The 17,506-nt window shown below is 49.4% G+C and overlaps 4 protein-coding genes across 4 annotated transcripts; 3 read left to right on the top strand and 1 right to left on the bottom strand.

Moving 5' to 3' along the window:
- Positions 1-1,631: 1,631 nt before the first annotated feature.
- On the top strand, positions 1,632-11,313 carry YALI1_E12295g (uncharacterized protein; the record flags this gene model as incomplete). The annotated part of the gene is made up of 2 exons (XM_068282962.1): positions 1,632-1,687; positions 1,908-11,313. 2 exons carry the CDS (start codon positions 1,632-1,634, stop codon positions 11,311-11,313), a joined length of 9,462 nt encoding a protein of 3,153 aa, XP_068139063.1.
- Positions 11,314-12,324: 1,011 nt separating this feature from the next.
- Positions 12,325-14,130, top strand: YALI1_E12402g (uncharacterized protein; the record flags this gene model as incomplete). The annotated part of the gene is made up of 1 exon (XM_503754.3): positions 12,325-14,130. The coding sequence occupies one exon, from the start codon at positions 12,325-12,327 to the stop codon at positions 14,128-14,130; it is 1,806 nt and encodes a 601-aa protein (XP_503754.1).
- A 96-nt stretch (positions 14,131-14,226) lies between these two features.
- YALI1_E12421g (uncharacterized protein) lies at positions 14,227-15,022 on the top strand (the record flags this gene model as incomplete). The annotated part of the gene is made up of 2 exons (XM_068282963.1): positions 14,227-14,315; positions 14,770-15,022. The coding sequence occupies 2 exons, from the start codon at positions 14,227-14,229 to the stop codon at positions 15,020-15,022; spliced, it is 342 nt and encodes a 113-aa protein (XP_068139064.1).
- Positions 15,023-16,103: 1,081 nt separating this feature from the next.
- Positions 16,104-17,477, bottom strand: YALI1_E12454g (uncharacterized protein; the record flags this gene model as incomplete). The annotated part of the gene is made up of 1 exon (XM_503755.3): positions 16,104-17,477. The coding sequence occupies one exon, from the start codon at positions 17,475-17,477 to the stop codon at positions 16,104-16,106; it is 1,374 nt and encodes a 457-aa protein (XP_503755.3).
- Between the last annotated feature and the right edge of the window lie 29 nt (positions 17,478-17,506).

Here is a 17,506-nt window from a genome sequence, read left to right on the forward strand (position 1 = left end):
GAGGATGAGATGCTTATAATTAATTGATAGATATTAACGTAGAGTACAAGTACAGTACGGGGTAAATTGCCGGTACGGTCTCAAACAGGTGCCATCGCACATGGGTCTTGCAGTCGGTATATCGATTCGAATCTAGACCGCCTCTCTTGATCATCTAAGAGACTGCGGTTTGCTGTTCGAGGTAAGAGTGGTAACTGGAAGGTGATGAAACACTTACTAGTTAAACTATCTCTTAATTCCCAAGTATTTCTTCATTAAACTCAGAATTACTAGTTAAACTATCATTTAACTATCAAGTAATTCTCCATTAAACTCCCAAGTATTGCTCACCACATAAACTCCCAAGTTTCTCACTAAACTGGCAAGTTTTTCTACACATACACTCGGATTGGGCCGTCAGAACAGAATTTGTTATTTCACTGCTTGAACTCCACATTTGGCCCATCTTCCAGATCCCACATTGTCTTCTGATTCGAACTTCCCTACTTGAAGGATGTTCCAATGGCGGCAGATGTCGGGTCTCTCGTAATTGGAACCCTTTAGATACAAGTAAAAGTACCTCTCTTTTCCGGAATGGCAATCTCCAGAGTGACTTTCCTTTCCTGTTGGTTCCGTGCTCTTTGCCGGGCTGAAGTTGAACATGGACCTTCCGTCATGTTCCTACAATTCAAGTCTCATATGTTGAGAAAGTCGGAAGTCGAACTTGTACGGGTTAAGCGAAAAACAGTCTCCCAAGTGTCATTAATACAGAATTGATTCAAGTACAGTGGTATACAAGTACTTCGGTTTTCTTTCAGTATTTTTTTCAGTATTTTTTTCAGTATTTTTTTTCAGTATTTTTTTTTCTTCGATCTTTTCCTTTTTTTAACTGATAAACAATCACACTCTATAAGCTGTGCAACATCGTACCACTGACACCATAGTAAAATACTTCTATCGAAATTTTGATAATCGAAAACACAAATCAAACACTTGTCCAACCGCGCAACCATCCCCAAAACACTCCTCCACTTTTTTCTCCCATTTTTTCCCATTTTTTCCCATTTTTCCCCATTTTCCCCATTTTTTTGACATTTCTTATATTTAATTTAATTTTTTATATTTAAATTCATTTTATATTCATCGCGAAACAAGGTTTCAAACTAAGCATTATCACCACTGCGGGATTCTAAACTAGAGCGTAGTTAAGACACCTCTCCCCCAAAACACCTCTACCCCAAAACCCCCCGGCTCAACTTATTTATACGGCAAAGCTGCCCAGGCGTCGTGGTGAGTACACAAGAGGACGTCACGTGACACGCGACACGGACACGGGCCGAGCTAACTCAGACATCTTTACTGGCGAGCAACAACCGCCCACCACAAAAAACACGACTTTTCACACGCCACTTTTTGGCTAGACGGATACCAGCAAGGAGGAGGTGAGTACAGAGTGACAGAGAAGGGGTGATATGGATGGAACTTGTCGTGAGCGGGGCTGGTCTGGCTCTGGCTCTGTTCTTGGTTTCCTGCTAACTCAGACTAAGGCTACTTGTACGACAGATACACAACAGACCAGGCATTTTTGAACGGCCAACAACGTCTATAAACCAGTGACAGACGGCGTTCGTTACACAAAATGTGAGTAATCTATGGAGGTTGTGGCAGATTGTTTTCTCTTTTGGGGGTCTACGACGAGATCGTCATGGTATGAGTGGACGCCATGTGTGTCTGGGATATTGGGTGTTTGGAGCTCAGTGTTCCATTGGCGGGGTTACGATTAAGCGGTCTAGCGGCCTTCTACTTGCTCAGGTACAGGTGTTGGGGTTACTGAAGTTCAAACATGACCCTTGATCTGGAACATACCAAATGTTCATTTGGCAACTACTACGAAACCCCCTCCTCGGTTTCACATGATACTAACTCAGGGACTCGTCTTCGCGCTTCCAACCGGAAGCCATTTCTGGCGGTGTGGACTTCTCGCCCGTCTTTCTCATGGACGTGATCATGATCCTGCTGGTGTCGCTGTTTGTCATTTTCTACTTCAACCGGCTCATTGCATGGGTCACAAACTTCGGACTCCGCTTCGTCTTCTGGCACAAACATAGGATACGAGTCAAGGTGCAATCAGTGCAGATCTCGCTCCTCGGAGGAAGAATCTTCTTTAAAAACCTCACATATATCGGCACCAACCAGACGATATGTTTTTTGAAGGGCCATTTCACATGGCGTTACTGGCTGTGGAAGAGCCGCAAGAGTGAGCTCCAGATGAGCGAGGACTCGGAAAGCAATGTGACCCCGGAAAAGTTGCAATCCAGACTGGCTCTCGAGGTGGATGGCCTTGAGTGGTTTGTGTACAACCGTACACCTGCTTATGATGCTGTTTTCGAGCAGTTTCAGGCCCGCCACAAGGCCAACGCCGAATCAAAGTGCGAAAACAACGACACCCTCCAAACGGCGCATACTACCACATCTTACGAGCCGAAAAACTTTTCCTTTGGCGAGCAAATATACCTAGATTTGTTCCCCATTGACCTCAAGGTACACAAGGGCAGCATGGTGGTTGGCAACAGGGACACTCAGAGTGTGTGGATGTTTCATTTCAAGAATGCCACCGGATTGGTGGATGTGGCGCCCACTCCTTCCTATCTGGACAGATACAGACAGGTCTACCGTGCGGACTTTGAGCATCCTGTGGTTGAGATGAGGCCCAATATCGACTACAAGGGCATGGACTCGACGCAGTTTGAGCACAAGCCCAAGGTGAAGAAGAGTCTGTGGGCCAAGACGTACGAGAATGAGCCTAACACTAGCAAGTTGCGGCGCAGTCTGCGGGCCATTCGGGCTGTTCTTCTCGCCCGTGCTCTTCCTGACAATGAGAGTGAGCATTCTCGTGAAGGGATGCCCTGGATGGGTCTGAGTCGGTACTTGACGCAGGACACTGAGTACTATGTCGAGGACGACAAGAACGAGGGAGCCTTTGAGGATTATGCTCGAGTTCCTCAGATTCTCGATGCTCCAAGTGGTTCCTTGACAATGTACTACGATGTTCAGGGACAGGTTCCTCAGATTGAAGGTGTTGGAGCCAAGGATTCACCCCAGTGGGGCATGAAGATCACAGCCACGAATGCCACGATCAACTACGGCCCTTCCACTGAGCGACAAAGGACAGATCTGCATCAGATGCTCATTCCCCGCACATGCATTGATGCCGTTCCGTCTCCCAAACCTCTTCCAGGCGATTTGCGGCCCTATGAGCAATTTCGGGTCGATGTGGAGTTCCAGGAAGAGATGATTCTGCGAGTTCCGATCCGGGAGGAAAGTAAAAATCTCGAGTTTGCCAACCTGTTCAGAGACGACCCTGGTGCCAACACGAAGCGCCCGTTCGGGTGGATGGAAATCAAGACAAACAATACGGTGACTGTGGAGGAGATTCAGAGCATGGAGGCCACCAAGGATGGATGGGCTCATACCGTGTCTATTAATCTAGGCCAAACCGAGGTTCGAACGAGTGTCAACCATGGTCTTTTGTTCACCGGCGACCATGTTTCTCTTGAGTGTGATTTGTCTACTCCTCTCGAGTGGAACGGGCTTTGTGACTGGAAGTTTGATTTGCAGTCTTCGTCAGTCAAATTGTTTCTCCTCGACGAACACATCACTTTGTTCTCCGATTTGACCAATGACTTTGGCTCTGACACACCTGTTCCGTACACTCTGTTCACTCCTTACAAGTACACCTTCCACTGGGGAGTTTCGCACTTCTGCAACATTTATCTGAACATCAATGACGCCAACATTATCAACAATCCCACTGATTTTGAAGATAACACGTTTCTGGTGTTTGAGAGTGATGCTCTTGACATAGACTTTTCTCTTCCTCTGGACCAGATCCACCAGTCTCTGAACGAGGCCTCTTTCAAGATTTCCGCTCCTATCATGGACTTCAACTTGTCTGTGCCTCCCTGGCATACCTTGGACTCGTTTCTGGAGACGGAGAAAATGGGGCGAGCCTACGAGTTTGCCATTGTCGGTACTTACTCGTACTACTCTTCCTTTGACAAGGAGCACACCGATTCGATGCATGTGGAGATTTACGGAACAGATGTGACCATGGTTGCCCATGGAATCTTTGTGTGCTACCTCATGAAGGTGATTGACAACTACTTTGGCATCAACACAAAGTTCCAGACCATGGAGGAGTATGCTCAAAGAGACGCTCCCAAGGTGGTCGACCCCGTCAACTTCATCAAGGAAAAAAACGATATGGACGTGGTGGTCGATACCTTTATCACCAACGGAGTGATTGTGCTGCCGGCAAATCTGTACTCCACCCGAGAATACTTGCGTCTGGATTTCCCGTCTCTCGATATCGACTGTCGGTTCACCAACTACTACATGGACCTGCAGTCGAACATTGCTCCCATCCGAGGTCGATGTGTCACAGAGGCAACCACCAAGGCGTACATGTTGGCCCGCGAGTCGCATTCCCGCACTCTTGGTGAGGTCCAGCCTCATATCTACATTGATGGCATTGACGTGCATGGTCACCGTTTGTTTGGTCGTCCCCCTGAAGAACCCACTTACTACTGCAAGTGGGACTTCCACTTGGGTGACATTCAGATCCGAGGTCCCATGAGTGCTATTGCAGTTCTCGGCCAGGCTGCCGACTGCTTTGATTACGGCTTTGACGACACGGAGAATAAGCTTCTGATGGCGATTCCACTCTTGTTTGACGTCACCTTTGTCTCTGCGAAGATTAACTCTCTGACATTCAGACTGGAAACCGATCCAGGAGCCGTGGAGGTTCTTACATCTGCTGTGGCCTTCAAACTGAACGATCTGAACAATTCGGACTATACAGCACGGGCCTCAGTCAAGATCCCCTGGATCCAGTTGTCTGTAATGACCAACGAAGAGGTGCTTTCTCAGTTGACCACTTCTGTTCTCGTCACCGATTACATTCAGAAGAGGAACATGGATGACCGTCGAGGCAAGCAACAAGAGCACATTCGGCTCCATGACGACTCGTTTGGCCGATGTGACTTTTTGTTAACTCACAAGTATGCCCCAGACGCAAAGCCATACACCATCGTTCCCACTCTTCCTCTTCCTCCACTTGCAGAGCCATTGACTGACGAAAACATCAACTCTCTGGGTACAGCAGGTATCTTTTCTACGTACAAGAAGCGTGAAAACTACGACATTGCCCAATCGTCTTTATCGTCTGCATCCACCAACTCCCACCGTCTGAGTATAGACAGCAGTTTCATGACCCGAAGCAGTGGCATTTCTCGTATAAGTCGGTCTCGAAACAGCTACAAGATTCGCAAGTTCCGACGTCCCCGTATTGAGAACAAGTTTCTGGCGCCCAAACCTTGGAGAAAGGCTTCCAAAACAGCCGTGTCCGACATTGACGTGGACCCTGACTTTGCTCAAGACTTTTTCGCGTCGAAAATGCGACCCGGCATGTCTGCATCACGTGAGACACCTGACGAAGACACGGAGACGGATAACATTGTTGTGCAGCTGGGTAAGATTGGAGGAACGCTTACTCCGGCTGCTCTGACGGTAGTTCTGGCAATTATGGCCCAGACCCCGCAGGACGGGTTCCACGTGACTTTGGATAAACTGCAGATCCAGGTCATGAAGAAGCTCAACTACATCTTGTCTGGACAGCCAGAGACGAAAAACATCCGCGTGGTGATTCCCGGCGTGGATATTGAGATGAAGGCTAGTCCAGGGGGCTCGGAGGAGTACGTTCATTTGCAGATGGGTACCATTGACATTATGGTACGTGACAATGTGCACAAGCGTCCCCAGTCTATTGAGGACTACATTCAGGATACCATGGATGGTAATGAGCCGCGGGAGAACAGCTTGATTGTGTATGGTTCTATGGACTTGACTCTGGAGGTTGTCAAGAGCAGCCACACGATTGGTCCGTCTCCTAACCCTCTGGTTCTGGGATTGACGCAATTTGAGTTCTGGCTGAACCAGGACGTTTCCAACTCAGCCTCTGCTCAGATCAAGGAGCTAGACGTGAGTCTGGACAACCAGCAGCTCGAGTGGCTGTTGCGGAACACAGATCGGCAGCTGGACCGTCTCAAACTGCTCTTGGATGACATTCCCAACCAGAACAAGGCTACCCAGTCCGACAGAACCAAAGACGTGGTCTACTCGCTGGCATTAGCTGGCCAGCAGTTTGATATCACGTCCGATCCTTCAACTCTCACGAAGCCTGCATACATTATCCGTCTGTCTCAGCAGCATGTGCGAGCCCATGATTCGTGGAAGATTCTGATTCGGCTGCGACACATTCTACAGACGGTTCCTGCTGCTTGGTACGCTCACAAAGAGAAGCAGCTGATTCATGGCGACTGCAAGGTGCCCGTGGACGCTAGAACCAAGGTCATCAACGTCTTCAAAAAGTGGCGATTCTGGGAGATCAACAGTATCCCGAAAAGTTACTTGTTTTTGCACGTGTTCCCTCCCGAAAGCAAGAGGGCCATTACCATGACTACACGCGTGCTGGTGGATGTCGACGGTATTGGTCTCCGTCTGCTGTTTGCAGAGTGCGAGAACTATCTTCTGTTTGACTACGTGCAGGTGTATGTGGACGTGAGCGAGGGTGATGACCATGTGATTGATGCCGATGCCGGTGTGTGCGTGGCCTCTATCCGTACACATTTTTCGCTCGAGATTGTGGACACCATTCAGACAATTGCTCGGTATGTGGATGCAACCAAGCCCTCCAGTGATGATGAGACTGACCAGGATACGACTAGACCAAGTACCGGTGACGTGCTCAAGATTGAAGTTCCTCAATCTCCCCTCTCGATGTCAACTAGTATGATATCTGACAAGTCTACTACGACTCCTGAGCCCGATAAGTCGGTCTCGCCTGGCCCGGAGAAGGTTGCTTCCAAGTCACCTCCTATCAGGGTCATGGTCAATACTCTGTTGTCGTCGTGGGTGGTTTCCATCAAATCGTCGGCCATCACGCTGTCTGTTTCTGGCCAGGAGTTTCTCAATTCTGTGTTTGTGGAGAAGACGGGCGACGATTTAATCAACGATGTGGCTGTCATTCTTACTGGCACTTTTGGGTCCACTGGAATGGAGCTAATTGCCACCGAGACCGACGAGCAGGTGGTTTCGTACGCCATCAATTCGACAGCGGCATCTATTGCGTTCGGCAAGTCCATCCACGTGACTTGTGACACGCAAAACATGTTGCTTACAGTGTCTCAGGACCTTCTGACGCTCGTGAAACTGACCACGCAATTTTTCGAGCACGATTGGGAGGTCATCGATAAACTGATCGAAGAACTTAGTGGAGAGGAGGACATCAAAGCCCACCACACACCTGGATCGGCAGCCGCCGCAGCAGCAGACGCAGCGGATGAGCTGAAGGAGGAGCTGTGCGAGGAGCCTGGACCTCTCAAGGATATCATTCCGTTCCTTGACCGAGTCTCGTTTAGATACTCTCTCACTTCTCTACAATGTTCGTCCATGCTCATGCCCAACTGGGTGTATGCCAACGAATTCCGTAACATGCAGGTGGTGGTTGGATCGGGCATTGATTCGAGAACCACTCTTAACGGCTCGTTCGAGGTGGGCGAGCAGATGCACGAGGTACGAAACCACTCTTCTGGCGACTCTCAGATTGTGCTTGGAATTGCTCTTTCAGCTGTCTCGGCCCTTGGAGGATCGGTCATCACAGAGGAGTTTGCTTTACTGGACTGTGCGCTTCGATTTGGCATTTTTGATGCCCAGACAGTGTCTCCTAGCATGTTGACGAGGTACCTAGCGTCTGAGAATGAGCGGGAGTGTGTTAAGCAGATGTCTGATGCCATTGATGATCTTCAGGAGATCCTCAAAAAGCGTATTTCTAAGGGGGGTGGGGAGACCACCGAAATCCCTGTTTCTTCAAAGCAGAATACCCCCAGCACACCTTCCTACCCTCTCCACTTCACCACCCAGATTCTGGCTGACAGGTTCTCGTTCACTATTCCCGCTCTAGATTCTTCTCTTTGTCTTGAGTGCGATAAGGTATCTGCTTTGGCGTACAATTTTGTCATGAGCGAAAAGACCAAGGCCATTGAGCATACAGCTCTCACTGGAGCTGTCACCCCTGATCACGTACGGTTCCTGCTCCAGAATAAACGTCTGCCTGGAGGTGTGGCTACTCTTGTAGACTTGCATGTTCGAATTTCTCTGTACGAATACATCAAGTCTGGCGAGAGAAAGCGAGGCGCAGATATCGAGTCCGAGTTCATTCGTATCTGTCTGTCTTCTCCGTCACTGCTCAAGCTGATGGAGATTCTGACAAACATTGAGGGTGACATTTCCTTGCTTGAATGGGAGTCGGACGACAAGTCGCCAAAGAGAAAGAGTCCCAAGAGGAAGATGTCCCGTGACAGTGTCGACTCAAAGGTGTCACATGAGTCATTTGTGTCGGCTGAGTCCGAACCCGCTATTGTGGAGGAGGAACCTGAGTCACGTCAAGAAACGGCTTCTCCAGCTATTGATTCGGGCGATGATGACTCAACATCATCCGACTCTCCTCTCCAAAACTGGCGAATTCGAACGTCTTTCGAGCAGGTCACGTTTGGTTGGCTGTTCCCACCAAACTCGGGTTTCAACGGTATTGTTTTTGGCTGTGATAATGTGGCTGTTGTGGCACTTTCTGGTTACGGTCAGTTGCGGCTCAAGGGTGTCTACATCACACCAGCTCATGGTAACAAGGACACAGACTTTTTCCCGGACAAGGTGTTCCCTACTCATGCCAACACCGTCTATCTTCCTCGTCTGCTGGTCACGTTTGCTACTCTTGACACTCGAGAGTATCATCTTCGAATCCTTGGTGAGGAACTCAAGGGTACGATTCTGCCGTCCATTGTCGAAATCGTCTCCTGCACGGCTACTACCATCAAACAGACGGTTAAGGAGCTCGAGCTGCTGTCAAAGGAGCGCAACAAGCGGCTTGAAAAGAGCAACAGCAGCGTTCGGGTTGTTGAGCCAAATACCGCACCGTCCGACTCGTCGCTGTTGTCAATTGATCATTCCTTTGTCTTCAGAGCCGACGCCAAGTTCCAGGGAGCCGTTGTTTCTCTCTGGAGTGAGTCTGAGTACGCCATGGAGATGTATGCCGAAACGCGTCACATCCAGGCGTCTTCTGGAGGCCGCAGATCAACTGCTCGAGTGGTGGAGTCATCTCCAGAGCTCTATCTCCAGGCTCCTGCTCTCGAGGCCAAGGTTGACTTCAGACATAACACTGGATCCGCCAACAAAGAGCTGCTCAAGTTTGGCGTCACTGTGGAGCCCAGCAGCAACACTCTCTACCCTCGGATGATTCCTGTGGTACTGGATATTGTGTCTGGTATGAGAACGCTGCTCGAAGACAAGAGCGACAAGCACAAGGACCTGAAGCTGGATCTTAAGAGCGAGATCAAGAAGGTGAAGATTGAGACGCCCCAGCCCCAGCAGCCCTCCAAGGACCTCACCTTCTCCGAGTGGGATATCACTGCCGGTATACAAATTGAGCGCCAGGAGCTGATTATGAGCTGTGAACCGACCGCCCGAGTGTCTGCCTCGTTGTCGTACCAGAATCTGTCTCTGAACATGACGACTGTGGATGCCAGTGAAGAGGGTCTCGGAAAGTTCTTTTCATTCACGTGTCGGCTTCACGAGTTCAACTGCTCGTTGCAGCACACTTACTCGCGTGAGATTTCTGCCATGGTCGGTATTGATGAGATTCTGTGCGTCGTCAACAAGGACAAGGAGGTAGACCCCGCGTTGGCAAATACCTGGAACGTTGCTGTTTCGATCGTCGATGTGATTGCAGACATCAACGTCAAACACACACAGGACCTCAAGTTGTTCCAGGAGCTGTGGCTCAGCGAGATGCCCGAGAAGGAGAAGGAGGTAAAGGTCAACACGGATCCGGAACGGTTCGTCCTCAAATACCACCGAGCCACTTCCGGTACGCGAATCTGCTGGAACGCGACAGTTTCCAACGTCAAATTCTCTGCCGATCTCGGTCAATCTATCGGAAAGGTAACTGTCGGTCTGGATCGATTCTGGCTGCTCACAGACAAGAAGGAGCACCTGGACCAGCACATTACTCTTGGTTTCGAGCTCATCAAGATCCATTCGGACGGCCGACTGGGAGGTATGGTTTCTCTGGCGAGATTCCGGCTTGAACTGGCTCTTCTGTGGGAGATTGACGAAGACGCTCAGGTAACGCCAGAAGATGTTCCTCTGGTGACTCTTGTGGCGTCTCTGGCGTCTGCGGAGATCCGGATGGCCTTTGACTACCAGCAGTTTGGTATTGCCAGTATCAAGAACCTCGGGTTCAGTGTCTCCAACCAGCGAGAAGTGGCGGACTACCTGTCCGCCATTGTCGACATTGAACAGATTTGTGTCTTTATCACTGTTTTGGCTCCGTCCAACATTCTGGATCTCGTTCAGATTCTGGTTCGAACCAAGCAGGGTATTGAGGGAGCCTATGAGGAAGAAGTCGGGGCTTCCAACGAAGAAACTCCCTCCAAGGAGAAGAAAGTTGGCCGGCCTCATCTTCTCACGTCTGTGGACGTTTCCATCAACTCTGGAACGCTGCAGGTCTACCCCAGCACTCTTCTCGATACTCAGGTCCTCTACGTCAATCTGTCTGGAACACATGCCAAGTTTGTTTGTGACACCCAGAAGCGTGGCCTCGTCAAGTCGCACCTGGAGCTGGGTATGCACGAGTTTATCATTGCTCTGAGTACTTTCAAGACCCAGATCAACGAGGAGGATCTGTTGACACTCACTGTGGACGAGTTTGTGGCTCATACTCGCAGAGCCAAGGGAGGCACCATTGTGCGGATCCCCAAGGTCGACATCAACATGCACACATGGCAGTACGACACCAACCCTACTGAGGTCAAGTTCACATACTCGTCCGAATTCGCCGGCAAAGTGGACATTGGCTGGAACTTTGGCTCAGTCACCTTCATCCGAGAAATGTGGAACTCGCACGCCAAGGCCTTTGCCAGCCGAAGAGAGGCCTACAAGCTCAACTTTGTGGCCAACCCGTCGGTGCTCAAGGATGGCGAGCTGGAGGAGAAGCTCAAGGATGTGGCTCTGGATGAAAAGTACGTCTATGTGGCGTTGGAGCCTCCCAACATTGAGATTCCCCAGCTGCGAGATATGGGCGAAGCCACTCCTCCCATTGAGTGGATTGGTCTGCATCGACAGCGGTTCCCCGGTCTGACTCATCAGGTGGTGATTGTGGGTCTTCAGGGCTTGGTCAAGGAGGTTGAAGTTGCATACTTTACAGTTCTTGGAGCGTAATGACGGCGATATAATGGAGTTTGAGGAGGAAGAAGAGAAAGATATGAGCGGCTGAGTGTGGGGGACAAAAAGGAGGACAATTTATTTATTTATATTATTTTATTATTTCAATTTGGGGTGCTCCGGCACACATGCAGTACATACTCGTACTCGATCTTGGATCAGTGGTGTGTGGCTAGACCATTCATAAATCACTACAGGACAGCCTTGTGTATCACGCGGTGCATCATCTGTTTCTGGACCCTTCTGGACCCTTCTGTTTGTTTCTTCTGTCTCACTCCATCCAACTTCCACACATCGACGATGCAGAAATCAGGCGTGGAAAACAGAAGTTTGGATCGGTGATGGTGTGGAGTTGTAGGGAGGATGGAGTTGTAGGAGGATGAAGGGCGTGGATGAGTACTTGAATCTCGTTTGAATCTCGTTTGTTTCTATGCAAAATGTGTCAAGATAAGATGATTAGTCGTGTAGAAGAGGAGCCAACTAATAGATAAGTATTTCGTTCCAAAGGTAATCATTTTCCAAGTGTAACGCTAACTAATGATTGAAGGGATGGGGTTTTATGATGGAGTTTTAAAGACATTTTTGGAGATGAATTGTGCCAAAAAGAAACATTTGCTAAGAATATGTTTGCGGTCTATCGCTTTATTCATCTACAATTTCTCTAGCATCTTTAGAACACCGAATATGAACCCCCAGCATGCTTTTGCTCTTAACAAAATGTCAAGTAAAGAAGACTTTTCCAGGAAAGGACGTGAGTTCTGAAAATGGGCAGAAAAAAAGTAGCACAGACACAAAAAGTGGACCTTAAAAGACATCCAAGCCCTAATACCCCAAGCATCTGCTTCTACTCGGTCTACTCCCTGGGTTGTATGGTTGCCACCAGACCTGCCTGGGTTACCCTACCCGATGTGAAGCTTGTCCTTCTTCACCTGCAGCGTACTTACTCAGCACTCACTGGTTTGAACTGTACACACACCACATCACCACCCTCCAACCGTCTGTTTCAGCATGAATAACAGCGTGGAGGAGTTTTTGGCGCAGACGCAGCGCGGGCTGGACACGCAACAGCCGCCGCGACCTCGTTCCCACGACTCGCGCGACACCGAACGAGATGTCCGAGATCGAGAACGAGAGCGGGACCGGGACTTCAGAGACCGAGACCGTGAGCGAGACCGCGAGCGGGACCGGTACCGTAACCAGCGGTGGCGTCGACGGGACGACTCGGTGGACCGTGAGCGGGAGCGAGAACGACACAGAGATCGAGATTATCGAGATCGCGGCGATCGAGGAGATCGAAGGGACAGATACAGCAGAGATGGAGGTAGAGACCGACGGGACCGACGGGACGACGATCGCACACGTGACAGACCACGTGATCGAGACAGAGACAGAGACAGAGACAGAGACAGAGACAGAGACAGAGATAGGGATAGGGATAGGGATAGGGATAGAGACAGAGGAGACAGAGAACGGGCACGTGACCGAACCCGCGAACGAGATCGAGACGTTTCGATCGACGATAGCGTGGTGCCTCTCGACGAGCGTCCATTGTCTGCTCCCACGGGCTGGGATGTCAAGGCTCGAGGATATGAGCGGGTCAGTTCTGAGCTGGCCAAACGATCGGGTCTGTTTCCGTTACCGGGACGTCCCACCCAAGTCAACTATAATGTGTTGAGGGGACTGGTGGAAGGTCTGCCTGATCAGCCCACGGACCACGAGACGGCAGCAATGATGCCTCTGGTGGACACGGGACCCATCAACAACGGTAAGGGATCTGTTCGACCTGAGTTTTCACGGGTGGCGCGAAGACTGATTCTGAGTGGTATTCCTGCCGATCAGATCGACACGGTGGCCATCAAGAGCTTCTTCACAGACTTCATCGAGGGTCTGGAGCTGCAGGGATCCAAGGAACGGATTGTGGACGGAGTTTACAAGCATCCTCGTCTCCCCGAGGTGTTAGTGGAGTTCTTTTCTGCGGAAATGGCAACCTTAGCCCTGGCTCTGTCTGGTCTAGGTATCAATTACTCGGGACCCCCCATTAGTATACGACGACCGTCCAACTACATTTGTCCTACGCCAGAGAGAAGCGAAGTTTCAAGAAGATCGCTGGACGAGGAGAAGGAGGTGGCTTCTGTGGTGGAGGACTCCAACACGAAAATCATTGTGTGGGATATTCCGTTCAACGTAGAAGAGGACCAGGTGCGACAGCTGACAGCATCGTTCGGTGAGCTTTCTGCATTCCAGCTCATTCGACAGCTGCCGTCTCGGGAGTCGGCGGGCATTGCTCTGGTGGACTACAAGGACCCCGAGGTGGTCAAGGACGCCGTTTCAGGGCTGTCAGGACAGGTGATTGGTGGAAAGAACCTCAAGGTAATGCTAGCATGTGAAGGACCCACGCAGTTGTCGTGTTCGTCCAACAACGGGTTGAAGGGAATTGTGACGGTCATGAATGACGTCAAGAGCCGGCCGGAGTCGTCGGTCATTGTTCTGTTCAACCTGGTGACTCTGGACGAGCTGCTGGATGATGTGGCCTACAGAGAAATCACCGAGCAGGTCGAGTCCGAGTGTCTCAAATATGGAGGAGGAGAAGAGGTCCAAATCAAGATCCCACGACCTGACCCCGAGGCCATGAAGGCGTCGTATCGACGGCTAATCTTTGAGACTCGTCCAGGTGTGGGAAAGGTTTACGTCAAGTTTGCCAGTGTGGAAACGAGTCGAGTGGCGATGCAGAAGTTGACGGGCCTGCGGTTTAGCAGGAGAAGTGTCATTGCGAGTTATTACTCGGAGGAGTGTTTTGACATGAATGTGTTTTAGATAGTTGAGCGCAACGGAGAGACACTTGTTCCAGGACTCTCAATCGGAGCAGTGGAGTGCGAACGAGCTAGACATTGTGACGCTCTCTACTCTGATATGAAGGTTCATCTATCATTATTGTGTTTGTCATCATGGATTTTGGCTGGATTGGATATAATGATACCGAGTTTCCTTCGGGGTTATAGGTCTTTACATTAATTGTACATTTGAATAGTTGGATTTTTGTATAAGGGTATGAGCAGCAAGAAAGCAATTTGTAGAAAAATGAGTAGGAAGAGCGCGATTTTCACATTGTCGCAGTTCTGAACACTCGTGGAATGTCAAACAAATAATTAAAAAATAAAATAAAAACAAATAAAAATAAAAATAAAAATAAATCTTAGATTATTGTGTTTTTTATTTAATTTTTTTTATTATAACATTAATACATTAAACTCTATATTTAATAAGACAAGTACTTGTACTGTAGGTAAACCGCTGAATGTGATCGACGGATTAACTCTGACCCAGCTCTCTCTTAAAATAATGCGATTAAAAAATAAAAATGAAAATAAATAAATAAATAAAGATCAATAAATTAAGATAAATAAAATAAAGATCAATAAATAAAGATAAATAAATAAAAAGACGTACACATAGAATTCCACACGTTGAACATGAACCACGAGAGAAACGTTGCTCGTTCTATGGTACAGATACTCCATGGTCCACCAAACTCTCAGACTCGTATCGAGGCATAAAGTTGAGGGCCGAGTCAGAGATGCAACGTCTCCCCCACCATCAAACTCAGCCCACAGACATGACCCTACTCCCTCACGCTAGGTTAGCAAGGTGGTTGAAAAAAGCGACCACGTTCAGATATCACATCACGATTGTTTTCTTTTGTCGTTGAGTATCCCCATGTTCTTTGTAGGTTGGCTCTTCCTAATACCATAATGTTTTTCATCATTGGTTGTGCGGATCGGGTCTTTCTCCAGGTGTACTTACCGTTAGTTTGGGGTTCACAGAATCCAAACAGCGTACCACCCGCTTTATATACCCTGACTTTCGGGGCAACTGGCGCTTCTGTTTTTAGCCACCGATCGCAATGGCGCTTTCTATTGGACCGCCCTCGACTTGCACTGCACCGCACCACATGGCACCAAACTCTGAAACCATGCTGGAGGTGGATATTTGGGGCTGGGAGCGGCGTTTGGAGACCGTGAGGTTGCCTGAAACGACACCGAGGGTCCGCCGGTCGTTTTTCGCCGTCTTCTGGACCCCCAAATGCCCCCAGGTCTACCCCGGATCATTTTACTTCTCACACGCCCCCTTTGCTTTCATCATGTTGATGCACGCAAATATAGTGTTTGGAAGGAAAGAAGAAAAAAAAAAAGGAAGAAAAAAACCGGAAAAACCAATAAAAAATGGGAAAAAATGGAAAACTTGCAGACTGGAATTTACGTCGATGAGATGCGAGAACCCAAGAATCAGTTTGGTAGTCAACAGAGAGCATTTCAGGTGGGTTGTGAAGACGTGAATATACGAAGATACGAAGATACGAAGATACGAAGATACGACCTCAGATCACGTCCATCTCACTCATTGCCTGAACGACTGGTACATTCAACGATTGTCAGGTGTTTCGTCACAGGCAGGGTAACTACAGAGAAGTGTATGCTACAGTACTTGTAGTAGGGTTGGATGAATCCATGAGAACGAGGACTGCATCAGAGATACTGGTGGTGCTAATACTCCACCTTCCGATCATGTCCAGTAAACGCGTTGTAGCTAAGTCAAGTCATGAAGCATTTCTTGTATATCATAAATAGGTATGCACGGCGAGCTCTGGGCACAATACCGTGGTTGTATGTGCAGTGTGGGTCGTTTCAGTCAACGTCCTACTTGTAGGTGGTAAAATACCTTGCTGTGACCACTTCTTGTCTCTCGCTTCTGGCGACTTGTCTCTTGGTTCTTGTCGCTCTCGTCTCGCCTTAAATGGTCTTGACCTCCTCATATATCGCCTCGTCATATGGATGCCTCACCAACAAATCATACAAGTCCTCGGGCAACTTGGCAACGAAACTCATGCCCAGCTTGATAATCTCCTGGGCTCGCAATGGAGGCAGGGACCGCAGAAGAGACATGGGCGACTTGCTCTCCAGCAGCTTGTCTCGCATGAGATTGACCTGCGCAATCACAAACAACACGTTCATGTGAACCCCGTAGGCAAACAGGAAATCCCACAGCACGACCACCTCAGACAGCGGCGGAGTGCAAGCAGATAGCGTGAGCACCGATGCAAACGCGTACAACTCGGCCTTGAGCATCTTGGAGTTGAGGTACTTGTAAAGAGTTGGGTCAATGATCTCCAGACACTTGTCGATGAGGGCCAGAGCAGAATGCACTCCCTCCAGAGTGGGTTTTACGTAGAGAGGGCAGTCCCGAGACAACATGACGTCCAGCAGATTGAATGCCATTGCCTCACTTTTGCAGACGTACAGGAACGGGGCTGCGAGGACGTTCATACCTTGAACGTACTGATCTCGGTGTGATTTTTGCAGGTGGTCAATGCCCTCTTCCAGACTCGCCTTTTGCTCGCGCATTTCATTTTTCCATGCGTATGAGTTGAGAACTCGGATGAGCGCGTCTTCCGGCACCTTTTGCTTGAACACCGTGTCTGTGGCCATTGTCCTGAACGTGTCGTTTCGGATCTTGCCGTACATGGGCGAAGGGCCCAGCTTGATGAGTCTGATGTAGTCTTCAGCACGGGTGGGAGGCACCTGGAGCAAAACAGACCACACTGTTGCTCGGTAGGTGCATTCTGCCTGGTCGTTGGCCTTCAACCCCTCCACCAGAACGAGATATCGCAACTGTCCAAGTGAGCTCTTGAGAATGATGGGAGTCTTTGATAGGAAGTTTTCGATTGTATCTTTTCGGCGCGAGCGCGGTTTGGTCGGCGATTTGCGCTCGCTGAACGAAGATATGCTGGACGTTTTGCGCAGGTCGCGTTCCAGCTTCTCCAAACTGTCTCTTCGTGACATGTGTGAGCTGCTTTTGTTTGGGGTGCGTCGGAGGTGGAGATTTGGGCCACGAAGCTGGTTGTTTGAAGTGGGAAATTGGGGATCGGCGACCTGGTAGTCGGTGACTTTGATGGGATCGCTTTCAGGAGACACGAAGGCTGAACTGGATGGGGTTGCGGGTGCACTGGAAACATCACCAGTCGCCATGTTTACAAGTAGTGCATGTGCATGAATCTTAATCTCTGGAGTGTCGATAGGGGTTGAGGAGGCCGCTGGGGGCCGGAAAAGTTGATCGATTGGCGCCAGATTCGAAAACGAGTATGGATGGACCTTCTGGGGCCGCATTTTCAAGTTTCAGACCGGTGCACGGTCGC

This window comes from Yarrowia lipolytica, chromosome 1E (genome assembly GCF_001761485.1).
Source record: "Yarrowia lipolytica chromosome 1E, complete sequence".
NCBI lineage: Eukaryota > Fungi > Ascomycota > Dipodascomycetes > Dipodascales > Yarrowia > Yarrowia lipolytica.